Source organism: Myzus persicae, unplaced genomic scaffold (assembly GCF_001856785.1).
Source record: "Myzus persicae strain clone G006 unplaced genomic scaffold, MPER_G0061.0, whole genome shotgun sequence".
Taxonomy (NCBI): domain Eukaryota; kingdom Metazoa; phylum Arthropoda; class Insecta; order Hemiptera; family Aphididae; genus Myzus; species Myzus persicae.
The window spans coordinates 711108-724448 of NW_019102203.1; the positions used below are offsets into that span (position 1 = coordinate 711108).

General features: G+C 27.0%; 2 protein-coding genes across 10 annotated transcripts in view; one reads left to right on the forward strand and one right to left on the reverse strand.

Annotated features, from left to right (window-relative positions):
- The window catches only part of LOC111031534, a 58260-nt gene that overhangs the window by 12670 nt on the left and 32249 nt on the right, over positions 1–13341 (forward strand). The window lies entirely within an intron of this gene.
- Positions 1717–12253, reverse strand: LOC111031535. Of its 2 annotated transcripts, none has more exons than XM_022311532.1 (5): positions 12119–12249; positions 5934–6183; positions 4475–4877; positions 2635–2823; positions 1717–1882 (listed from the first exon to the last, which is right to left on the reverse strand). In XM_022311532.1, exons 1-5 carry the CDS (start codon positions 12123–12125, stop codon positions 1769–1771), a joined length of 963 nt encoding a protein of 320 aa, XP_022167224.1. In that variant the 5' UTR covers positions 12126–12249; the 3' UTR covers positions 1717–1768. The 2 variants fall into 2 exon arrangements, with proteins under 2 accessions (XP_022167224.1, XP_022167225.1); XM_022311533.1 differs by having other exon boundaries at positions 1839–1882; positions 2619–2823; positions 12119–12253.

Genomic DNA, 13341 nt, shown 5'->3' on the forward strand with positions numbered 1-13341 from the left:
ATCGTTTTTATTTTACAATTTATGTGCTGAATATGCCATGTATATTTTGTATACTTTAATATTTCTAAATACTTATAGGCACAAGTTACCTAATAGTTTTGAATTCTTAATATTATAAAGATATTCGTCTGATAGTCGACCTTCAAAGCCAAAAAGTTGTTATTAATTAATTTGTATACAATTTATTCTAATTACAGTACACCTATAATTTTTTATCGATTATATAATATAATACACATTCCAGCACAAAAAAAATTATCTCGTTAATAATGCCTTTGAATCTTTTTGTATGCATTTACACAATACCGTGAAGTCAGACTAGGTAATGTTTCTGTTCAAAAAATTAAAAAATTATATATTTTTTTGTTTCGGTAGTACAGTAGTTTGGTAGATATATATAATATCACTACCCAACCCCTTGCACTTTGTTGCCCGTTAAAAATTCCAACTCTATATGAGACTCACTTGTGATGATGTGAGTAGATAATAGGTTATAGGAGTTTGTGATAGGTGCATACTCTACTTGAAAAATATGTTTTTTTTTAAATGTTGTTATTTTGATTGAGGACACTCTGATTAGAGGCTATATTCGGATGTAAGGCTTACTATTAGTGCAACTCAGCCATCTTGGTAGGCAATGTGCAAAAATTCGATTTGATGCATGTTCATATCTGATCCGGCCGATTAACCAATGGAAACCAATAAATAATAAAAAAAAAAAAATTTTCTAATAAATATATTTATAATTCTCCTATATCCAATATCAACCACTTATTAACAAAAATTTCCTTCATAAATCTCTAAATCCTTGTTTGAGTACCTTCTTGGGTTGCACCTATCTGGTCTAATTGTTCATCTAAAATTTAAATCATCCACTCATGCGCTTTCGAACAATTTCGTCAAATCGGTCAAGACGTTTAGGCAGGCATAAAGAAAAGATAGACAGATATTCATTTTTACATATATACTATACTATACCAATATCATACTATACGTCTTTACTATACAAGATATTTACTATACTATATATATATATATAGATAGATAGATAACCATTATAAACATCAAATCAAAAGTTTCATTTATTTTGTATCTTATGTATTGTATAGATTTATATTACACAAAACATATTTGAAACGATTTAATATTTGGCTATATATGTTATTGAAAACAAGTTTTTCCTTAGGTAATAACATTAATTGTGGCTGTATGGAATACATAATGATAATTTATTTTCTTACTTAAATAAAATATAAATAAATAACTAATAATATAAAACCTAGATGCTTAGAATACTGTTTACAATATGTTGCTAGTATAAAATAAATCATTTATAGGTACTATTATTTAATAAATTAACTGTTGTAAGCTATTATTATGTATAAGCTATAGCTAAAGATAAACAAGTACCCTTACATAATAATTGAATTTAAATTGAATCTCAAAAATAATTCATACTTATTAGATTTTTTTAAAAATGAAGATATCTTCTCTACATCGTGAGACATACATACAAATATTATATTTTATTATATACAATAAATATTATATTGATCCTAGCTGGCGTAAAATATTTTTTATATTATCATGTTTATTACGTAAACATACTTTTTAAGTACCAACTATAAATGACTGATATTTTACAGTATGTGTTATGTAACGAAGTATAAATAAAATTATAAATTAGAATTTGTTAAAATTATAATACAATTCATATAAAAAAAAATATAATAGTAATTACATTTATTTATAACATTATTTACTATACCTACAATTGTCTTGGAATAATAAAAGGGTTATTTCCGTACTCATTGGGTCTTCTGTTGAATAATGGTTCATTTGGAAAACTGTTACCAATAAATTCTTGTCGATCAATATGTTCCTAAACATTTTAAACAAATTTAAATTGCAATTTACGAACTAAATTAAATTTTATTTGGAAACATTTTCTCAATATATTGGAATTAAAATATGAAATACAATAATAAATACAGTTATATTTTCTAACTATTTTCAAGTCTCCCAAGTTAGTTATATTATTTTGTTTGATGCAATACATGATGAAACATTATAAATAAATATTTTAATTAAGCTCAAGTATTAGAACTTAGTTAAAGCTAATTTAAAATTTAAAATTATAATAGATACAAATTTAAATTTATTGCTTTTATTAATTTTTGAAGTCTTGAAACACACATTCATCATTTTTACACCTATTTAAATACAATTAATAAGTCACCGGGAATCATATTTTATTTTTTATACTATATTAAATTTGAATCTTAGGTGTTTTGATCCAAAATAAAATTGAAGTACGAGATAAACTGTGTTATTGATATATCTTGAAATTGGACGATCGAGTCAAAAACTTAAAATAATTATCTGATCTTTATTCAGGATTGGTTTTATTTAGCACCACCAATGACTTAAAAGAGTATAACACAGACATTTTCATTTAATTTAGTTATTATAATTATAAATTAGCTTTATATTTTATTTTGTAGTTAATATCATTATTTTAGCTATAAGCAAATCAATGTTAATTGTATTTATTTTTAATTAATTACATTATGCAATAGCCTTAAACTAATATTAATATGCGTATACCATGCACTTACAGTTTGAGGTTCTTACATTTTTGTTGGAAACTTGTCCATATATGCCAGGTTTCAAACCTGGTCTGTGACTTCCACCTGGACCAACTAAAACAGAAGGTATGGGTTCACTTCGGTCTCCTCCATATTTGTCAACTTCTTGGCTTCCTGAATTCGCACCATCAAAATCATTGTAGCAACAGTATTGTTTTCCCTCATCACAGCTTCCCTGAAAAATATACATTAATTAATCATGTTTTAATGAAATATCTGCAAGCAACTATTAATTATAATATTGATAATTTATTTTCTCATGTTTTACATTTATCACCCAAAACTATTCCTTTTTTTTCATATAAATGAAAACCGTGTATTAATAATGTTTTGTAAGTTATGAGTCTGTAAGAAAAATATATAAAGACTTTTTCGTATTTATTTAAAAGATGACAAAAGGAGTTTGCTCTAATCCGATTAAAAGTATGACGAGCTGTATGTGTGTGGCCACCGCAAAATGTTTGTCCCCCACAAAAACGCATATCACATAATGTAATTGTTCGGATCTCATAGGACAAAGAAAACGTTTAGATAATCACGACTATTATGTAATATGGTGTTTGGAATCAACATCCTACATAGTAATATAGTATACATATATTATATATCCTACTATAAATCGCATTAACATGGTTTATTGTAAAAACACATTTTTAAAGAGATAATAATATTATATTGGGATAAGAAACCTTATTTTGTTTGACGGTATTTTAATTTGACTGGTAAGGTTAGAACCAGAAAACATAATAAAATTCTTACTTTCAAAGGGATGAATGATGAATATTAAATATTAGGAATGTATTTATTATAGAAGTCTATTTAAAAAAAATTTAATGCGTATTCTTTAATTTAAACTTTTATTTTAATCACGCAAAGAGGTAAATGTATTAGAGATAAATGATAAAAGAGAACAGCGTTTGCTGTGGGATTACTGTTGGTTTATATACTGTTCATTAAAAACTGAGTAGGTATTATGTAATTAAAAACAGTAATATTTCGAATTTTAATTATACGGTAATAAATATAAATTACTAAATACTCGTCGTTTTCTTTTATACATATTTTTTTATGCTAGTCTGTGTTGTTTTTCCACATTTTCCTGATATCCAAAAATTAAAGAGTAATGCAAAGTTAGTTTGGTTGTGATATTGTTTTATTAAAGACAATATTGATAATTTTGGTACTATAAAAAATTTAAATATGCTCTCATATTTCAACAAACCTACCTAATAATTATTTAAATATTGCTTATTTGATCAGCTAATTGAACACATTTTTGATAAAATCAGCGAAACATAAAAATTGAATTAAATTACATAAAAACACATTTTGTTCTATGTTTTTTTAATTCATTCAAACATTTTATTAGTGATGTATATTATGAGTTTTTCCACTTACCAAATGTAGTTTATTATAGGTAGTAAGTAATTACGTTGTTTTGGAATAAATATTACAAATTCAATTATTTGTTCATGATTTGTGGTTTTTAAACCTTCACAGAGAACGTCGGTTTAATTAAAACTATTGGTTTTAGTTTTATCAAGATAAAGAACGATGTTTCCCACATGCTAGACAATTATCTTAGTTTGTTTCTCTTTAATTCCGTATTGGTACTTTATCAACTTTAACTTAATTTGATACTTTAGAGTCTGTGTTCAATTGAATTAAATACCTAAAAGTGCTCTCTACCTATACAATTCGGTAACAATAGATAAATTCGAAAAGTGCCCGGCTTCACCCGTATACATATATATATATATATTAATTTTTATTCACGCTTAAATCTCGACGATATAGTGTATAATATAATAATATATTGTACTTACGAACTTGATCCCGGGAGATTTACAGTTGAAAGAGAACGAGCATTTGCACTTTTCGAAATTCGTTGGATCGCCGTTTTTGTGGACCGCCGGTCGTTGCCACGACGGCACTGGTCCAGTGAGTATGCCCACTGCAGAACCGGCCGGTTCGGTGGCTGCAGGCACGGGTTTCCTGGATGGCGCGTGCACGGAATCGATGAGGACATTCGGTCTCTGCGGCCGCAAAGGCACTTGGAAGTTGGACAAAGGTCTTTGCGGTAGGTTATTTGGCGGCGGCGGCGGTGGTCTGTCGAAGGGCCTACTGCTAAAGGTCTCAGATATATGGATTGGTTGTTGGATCAAAGGTTCCCTGTCTGGTACATAATCCTCGTTGACTTCATAACGCCCGTTTCGTATGGAGTCATCCCTGTACATCGATTTAAGATTTAATTTGGATAAATGTCGGTTTACCCTTGAGACGTACCAAATATTATATAATATAGTCTCGATGGACGTAATATCAGATCGCTGTGGAGTCGTTCTAGATCGAATACCATATCTATTATCGTAATATGATATTTAATTGTTACTTCTATAGTTATTTAATCGAAATGAGGATAACTGATGCGAAAACCATCATTAATAATATATTTTTAACGAACACTACAAAACCCCACGTACTTACATGATTTGCAGATGTCAATCACGAAACAATCCTATTCAATATCTTAGAAATGGTATTGAAATTACTTTTCGATTAAATTATTAGTAAAACTATTTTATTTGTACTCGAAATATATTATGTTGTATCAATGTAAAAACTTAGAAAATTTTTTTTTTTGTCATGGTGAAGTAGAAATATTACAAGCCTTAATTATGTTATAAATTATAATTGGCTTTTACTTTTATTTATGATATAGTATATTATATTATCATATATTTGTATGGAAATTGATAATGTATAATTCAATACCTCATCAATATTGGTACATTTGACAAGACGTGTCAAGTATATAATAGTGTAATAATTATTATCAATGGCCAATGGGTAGGGATCTAGATAATTAAACTAAAAAGAAAATTAGAAAATTATCTTTTACAGACAATTTTGAGAAAAAATCAAATAGTAGGTACCTATTTGGTTTTGAATTTAAATAATTCCAGCAAATATTTGTTTGTATTTGTTCTGAAGTATTTAAGATATATTTCAAGTACATTTCAAATACTATTTGAATTGATTGTATCAGTAGTTTTATTTAAAATGTAAAAACCAGTACAAATTAAAAGTATCTTCTTACAAATTTTCGAGGTGTACCTATATATTCTTATTCTGTTGTAAATTTATTCTGGTTATTTGTTTTTGTTTCTCATCAAATGTATGCAAAAAGGTAAATGTATATTTTTTATTCTAAAACCAATTCGTTTTTGTGCCTTATTTATTACTATTTTAGTTTTGAAAAAGGTAAAAAGTCTTATCGTTTACCTGTAATGTTTGGTGTCCAGCCTCGGGTTGTTGGCGGGTTGGAATAATGGACTGGGCTTTTGGTTGGGCTGATTGCGCAATAATGGTTTAGCTATTCGGATCACCTCGTCGGACGAGGATCCAATCCTTGAGTCGGCCCTTGATTGGTCGTTTGATCTGCCCCATACCCATTTGTCGTCGTCAGCCAAAGTGACGCTGGTTAACGCCACAAACACTAATAATGCCGCAAAAAGCGGCCTGTTATTAATTCCTAAACCAAAACGAAATTATTATTTATTATGCTGTTTACAATTTTAAGAATAAACATAGGTGTCTAATATTATATTATAGTTTGTACACTGTGAATCGTTTTATGTTTATCGTGGTTAAATAATTTATCGTATTATATTAGGAGACACCAATCGTTTTACTCTAATAAGAAATGTTTAGTCTTGAAATAAATATTTTAAAACGATTAATGTAGGTACCGTGTATGGTGATAATATCGTTCAAACACAGCGTTAGCATATTATTATTTTTGTCGTAGCTTGATTTCCATCACACATTTTAATCCAGAGTTTAAAATTTAATTTGTTTGTAATAATATTAGGAGACTCTTGTAACACTAGAGTAATTAAAATACTCAAGATGTAGGTACTTACGTATGATTTTTGTTAGATGAATCGTAAGTAAAATTCAAAGTAAAATGTTCAATTAATAATGATCAAAGAAATGCATTAATAATCTTCTAACTATTTTTCATTAATTTGACATAACAAAATATATCAATATTTAGTATATATAGGTATTAGGTTTATTAAATATATATGTATATTCCTATCATACATTTTTGTTTTTCCAAATCTTTCAGTATGAAAACGAATATTTTTTGCAATGTATTCATCGATTTGCTATCATTCTTATAGCCTATAGGTAAGTAAAATAATGTTAAAAATAAAAATAATTATTACAACTATCATCGGAAATACATTTATTTCAATTCAAAGTATTTTATGAACTCTGAATCATATAAATAACGTTACGATCAATGTGTCAATGACAAAGCAATAATAAAAAAAGATTTGATAAGGTTTTGTTTGTATTTTTTACTCTATTATTTTGTAGTATAAATTATTATTAATCGAAGAGTAGGTACCTAAATTGTTGTCGTGCTTTGAAAATTTGCTTTCAATTATTGGCAATCTATTTTTAGTTGAAATATTTTGATTATTACGGTTTACAATTCAAATACATTTTCTTTTAATCAAATATTGATTTATATTATTATTATGCAATATGCATATTACTTTGTATTTATTACTTAATAAATAATCATTGAAGTGTATAAACTAAAATAAATTGTTTAGTATAAAAATATAACACTTATATGATATTAAAATAAGAGACAAAATCGTTTGAAATATTTCATAGAATCTCTTGGAATGGTAGAAAAACAATAATATTCTAATCGTGTTAAGATACCATAACATTAGTGTTACGAAATATTATAGGCCACGAACGTTCCACAATAGTTGATGATACCTACCATTGGAACAGATGTCCTAATTTTATTGGTTGACTGAATATACGTAAGTTTGCATTCCACAATTTAATACCTATGGGATATTATTTAGTCAAAATTCGATTTTAAAATAATTTTAAAGAACACTGAAATGGAATGAACAAAATACAGATTTGTATTCAATATTTTTGTTGAAGATTTCAAATTATGATTATGATGTAATCGAATACAGACAGCTGCAGTCGTATGTACCTATTTAAAAACGTTAAATATAATGAGTTACCTATAATTATAGTCTGTAAAAGACGTAATACTGTAATTGTACCTATATTGTTTCTCATTTATTCATTTAAAATACATTAGATACTGTTAGATATAAACAATACTTCACATCGATTTGTTTAAACTGTATGTGTAACAACATGTAAATTGTGAAGATGATACCATTTAATAACAAAACTTCAGAATTAGTTAATGCCTACCTATATTAAGTATTTGTTTTAAATTATAATAAGTATGTGGATCAATTTATTTTGAATCGATGACAGATTTTTTGTGGTAATGTGAGGGAAGACATAATTTTTAGTGGAATGTTTTTTTCAAGTTCGTCGACGGTTAGTTATCTTAGATCACTCTGGAAGGCAACAAATAATATATTATTCCTAAGTACCTCTAATTAATTTAACAAAAAAATACTTCTAAAAATTAAATTTTTTGATTAAAAAGCTAAAGATTAAACTTAAATAATGCGTAATGGTAAACACCACATTATATATTTTTAAAACCACGGATTGATACTAAACATATTCCCACATTTATTCAAATATTATTGTTTGAATATACATGCATTTCATTTCCAATGGGAGGTCTTTTTACCCAATATTTTAATTTTTTTTAATTTTATCAATTAAGCTTATTATTCTTTATAGCAGAAGGTCAAACAATTTATTTTTCTAAAACATTTGACACATCAATTTAGTATAACCTAAGTTTTACTAATCATGCATATTACAACAATTTAATTATAAACTTATTAATGTTAAATATCTTATTTATGTAAAAAAGTTATATTTATTTTATAATTTCAAGTTATTTATTTTCATTACTCTAATATTAATTTCAAAACTTATTAGATGTATTCAATTCAAATTTACTTTTTAATTTTCTTTCATAGTGTTTGTTATTTTTGATTTTAATTACCTATTATATAATTAAAGATAATAAATTACATTAGCAGAATAATCTATCATAAAATATTATAATCAGTGACTACAATGGGTTGATGATAGTTGTAGTTTAGGTCACTCATTGCGTTTGCTTATATTGATAAGAAGATATATCTCAAGTAGAACTATTCTAATTATATGCAGTAGATTTCAAAATATGAATAAATATAAAATGTGATTACGTTTTATTACTTCGAATAAAATATTGTCATTTGTTCGAGCCTAATATTTTGAAGGAAAACTACTCGTTCATGTTCATGTTGGACGCAACAACCTACCTTTCGTGTTTTTCTAATATAATTTTATGATCGTCTGTTTATTTTTATGAAGATTTGTTCTTCTATGTTCTTATTGGTACACAATGATGCTTTACTATGAGTTTTTATGTATCCTTATGTATATTTTGATTTATTGTCTTGACTGAAAAGTAACAATTTAAAATCATCATAAATCAAATTTAATTTACGATTTATGCACATTAAATTGTGTTTTTTCTTCTATTAAACTATTTTAATAAAATAAATTTTTCTTCGTCTTCATTAAACGAATTAATTTGAATAACTCGTGTACGGAATAAACATGAGTATGATAATTTTTTGTCAATTGCAGTCTGCATTTTATACATACGCATAAATGACTTGGCTTGTCCAAACTTAATTAATAATTGCAATTTGACAAAATAGAATAATAATTTCGAATTACATATATTCAATAATTGTATTACGTGTCTTTATACGGATCTCTACATTGAGTTTTAATCAAATAAATTTCTTTTGACTTAAGTTCGAGACTTCAAGTTAGCCCAAATCGTCATTTATGGTTATACGCTTGACGTGTTTATCATAATATTCGGACATTCGCTATTGTTATTATGATGGCCAATGGGTTTTCCCACGTTTACCTTGACACCGAATCGCCACGATGTTATTATTATTATTATATTGCCCATTAGGATTACCGGTATCGTTAATTTCATATGTCCATTTCACCCATCATATCGCGAGCCAGTAAGTCTTAACGCTCCCACGCGGACAAATTGTAACGCGTATATATGATTTGATACACGCAAGGTCGCAAGACCTTGTCAATTCGATCTGTTGTCCTCGTCGGTATGTACCTATATGCTATATCCACCGTTTAAGACAGCCGGCGATCGTCATATTATTATTATTATGTCAGCAGAGTTCATTAAAAATATTGGGCAATTTAAATAACTGTTATAAGCTCAGTGCGTGGATTATATTATTATATATTTATATCCCTCAGTGTAAGTGGGTGTTCGTGAACACGTTGTTTATTCAAACATTACATATAATATGATTTATCATACATGTCTTATTTGATGACGTACAATGGACTGTGCCGAATAGCAAAACAAATTTTCAATTCAAAGGACCAACTTAGTTCATATAGTTTTGATAGTATATATTATAATAATTCATACCAAACAACGATTTAGTTAGTAACACCTTAAGCGTTAAGCGTATTTGTAAGTTTTCAACATAACGCTATGAACAAAATATTTATCAGAGTGGATCTGCAGATATTATTATTAAATCATCTTTTATGGTTTTCTTAATTTTGTGGTTAAATAACACAAGGTAGTTGGTAAACTTAATTTTAATTCATTATTGGAATGATCTATTTTTTTAACCATATTTCTGGGGTTCACTCTAAAATAACGAGTGTGGTGTGAAAGTCATAACTACCTAGTACCTACCTATATAATTATTCTAGCGTTTTTATTGTATAATATATGCATGTAATAATAAAAAAAATATTATTGTATTACGAAAGACAATGAAAATAAAGATTTTATATTAGGTAATTTTAAGGGTTTGGTGGTTAAAATATAATTCAAAAGTGTTCTCATTACAATAAAATGAAAACATCCTTCACGGAAATATTTTTATTTTATTTATTTTTGTAAACGTGAAATAAAAGTAATTCCATGAAAGAAAAAACATCAAAGTATAAGGGTTAATCATAACATGGAACCAACCTTTCCCGGTATAATAATAAAGAACAATTTTGTAATAATTATTTTTTTGCTTTATTTAGCAACATCATTTGGGATAATGGTGGCAAAATAGCAATTAGTGCACTAAAGAACATATACAGACATAATCCTATTACTATAATCAGTTATTAAAATATACAAATGCCTTGTTCATATAATGTATATTGACGTTTTTGGTACTTATATAAAATAAAACACTTAAAATCAGTTGCCAGTAAAATATGTCTTACTTCAAACCAACTACGTATTAAATTATTATGCATTTCGTCGATCGGTTTTCAATAAATATCTACAATTTATTTTTGTTTATTTGTGACGATTGTTGTAATGTTTTGTTTTATAATTTTAGTACCTACTCGTTTTTAATCTGATACCTTTATTAAATATTATAATGGTATGAACTCTAAAGAGTTATTTAATATGTTTGTTATGTTAGTAGAAACTTCAGATAAACAGATATATAGTAGAATCAATATTCAAATTCGTACATAATTCAAAGAAAAAGTAATCCCCTCGAAATGTCTTATGCAAATCATTAGGTAAATAAATACGTTTTATTCGTTTTTAGATTATTTGAGATTTATTTTTTGTTTTCGTGAATTTTAGAAACTGAGAGGTTTGGTACTATAATATTATTAAAAGTCTACGCCAGGCTAATTTTATTCAAGTATAATGAATTCATATTAATGATAACAGGACGGTGGTTTATAAGAGCTTTATAGGTACCTGATACCATTAACAAATACAATTAATTATTATTTAAATAAACTAAAATCTGAATATATTTTCATTAAATATTATATTATACTGTTATTATTTATTAGGTGGTTGATATAATGGTATTGTGTCTCTATAACTACAAAACCAAACACAAAACACTGGGTTAGGTATATAAAAGATAGTATGGTTTAATGTTGTGAATTTTGAGAGAAAGGGACAGAGTTAAAAATTTACCTGTGTAGTACATTTTTTTCTGTTCATAGATAATTTTCTTAGTAATAGTGTGTATAGTATATTTACGACCATTCCTATATATTTATAATAACTAGATTTAAAATAAATACCAAGTTTGAACCCCATATGCACATGACGGCCAGTTCGTTATTTTGAAAGAAATGTGTGGTAAATTATATAAAAATATATGTCCACTGTAAAATTATTACTACATTTATTGAAATCATTTTGCTGCTCGTTAACTGTATTAAAACTTAATTCCGTTCAACTACAGGGATAACCTAACGATGTAGTTACTAATTGATAGTTTTTCTTCCTGAGTCTTTAGAAAACTTCCCTGTACATATATAATAATAATATATAGAACCGACGAAATGAAACGAATGCATGCGAGTCGAATAATAAATTTCGATATTATTATATTTTATAAAAAGATATAGAGCTGCATTTTTACTTTTGGCGTTACTATTTTGTTGTTACTCACTCGTCATTTGATTGTCTTCGTCTTCGGCGTGGCAGTCCGTCTAGCGAGCGATATCGGTACACACGGTTTGACTTACATAAGATTAGTGAGCTCCGTTGGATGCGGGTATTTTAGACATCGACGTCGTCGTGGAAAAGAGAGCGTTAAAATGTTCTCCTGTCTGATAGAAGGGGACGACGATGATATAGCCTGCAAAAAGTCACGTGGGAATGGTGCTATTGTTATTGTTGCTCGGTAGTGGAAACTTGCACGCGTTTGAAAAATTATAATCACGTTTGCCAGTGCGATCTTCTATAGTCTATATAATAATATTACCGGATGCCTTCTGACCTTCAAAATTCAAGCCCAAAGGACGAATGGATGACTGTAAGATAATACACACATTGCCATTGAAACTTTTTGTGAATGGTCAAAAATATGTTATACTGTAGTGGGCAACTATGGCTTACTTACTTGTAAGGAAAAATCTTATTATGTAGGGTACAGGATTAATTTAGATTCAATTATTCTTGTCGAAAATTGTGGGTTCGGGTACAATTACAGTAAACTAAATCTTAGAAATTGAATTTAAAATTTATAACTTATAACTTTTAAGTGCTTATAATATTATTATAATGATTTAAAATTAGAATTTTCTTAAAACGATATCATTTTTGGAACTAACTATAATATAGAGTTCAATTTTCTAATATTGTGTACTGAAATATCTATTATTATACATGTAAAATATATATAAATACCTATTATATAAATACTAATATTTATTAGTTTCCACAAATGAAAACTACAAGAGATTTTTTTTTAAAAAATTGGTACAAAAATCAAGGTCGGGGTACCTCTATCAGTTTAGTGCTGTTCATTTTACTTTATTATGCACACTATTTGATGTTTCAGTTTTAATTGAAAATAAAACAATTTTAAATTATAATTTATAATAATTATGGATTTTAATGTAGATCGGTGTTATTCAGTTATAGATTTAGGCCCTTGATGTTGAATTTGAATCACGTATCAACATAACGTTCAAAAACTTAGTTTTTTACAGACTGTCTATGATCTATTTAGACCACAGGTATGGTTAAAAATGTTTTCTACAGTTTTTTTTTAAATATTGAAGTATAAGTAATTGATAGTTAGTAAAAATATTATAATAGTTTAAATTATCATACAATAATATTAATACAATTTTATTAAATTGAAAAGTAAATGAAAAGTACTTATAC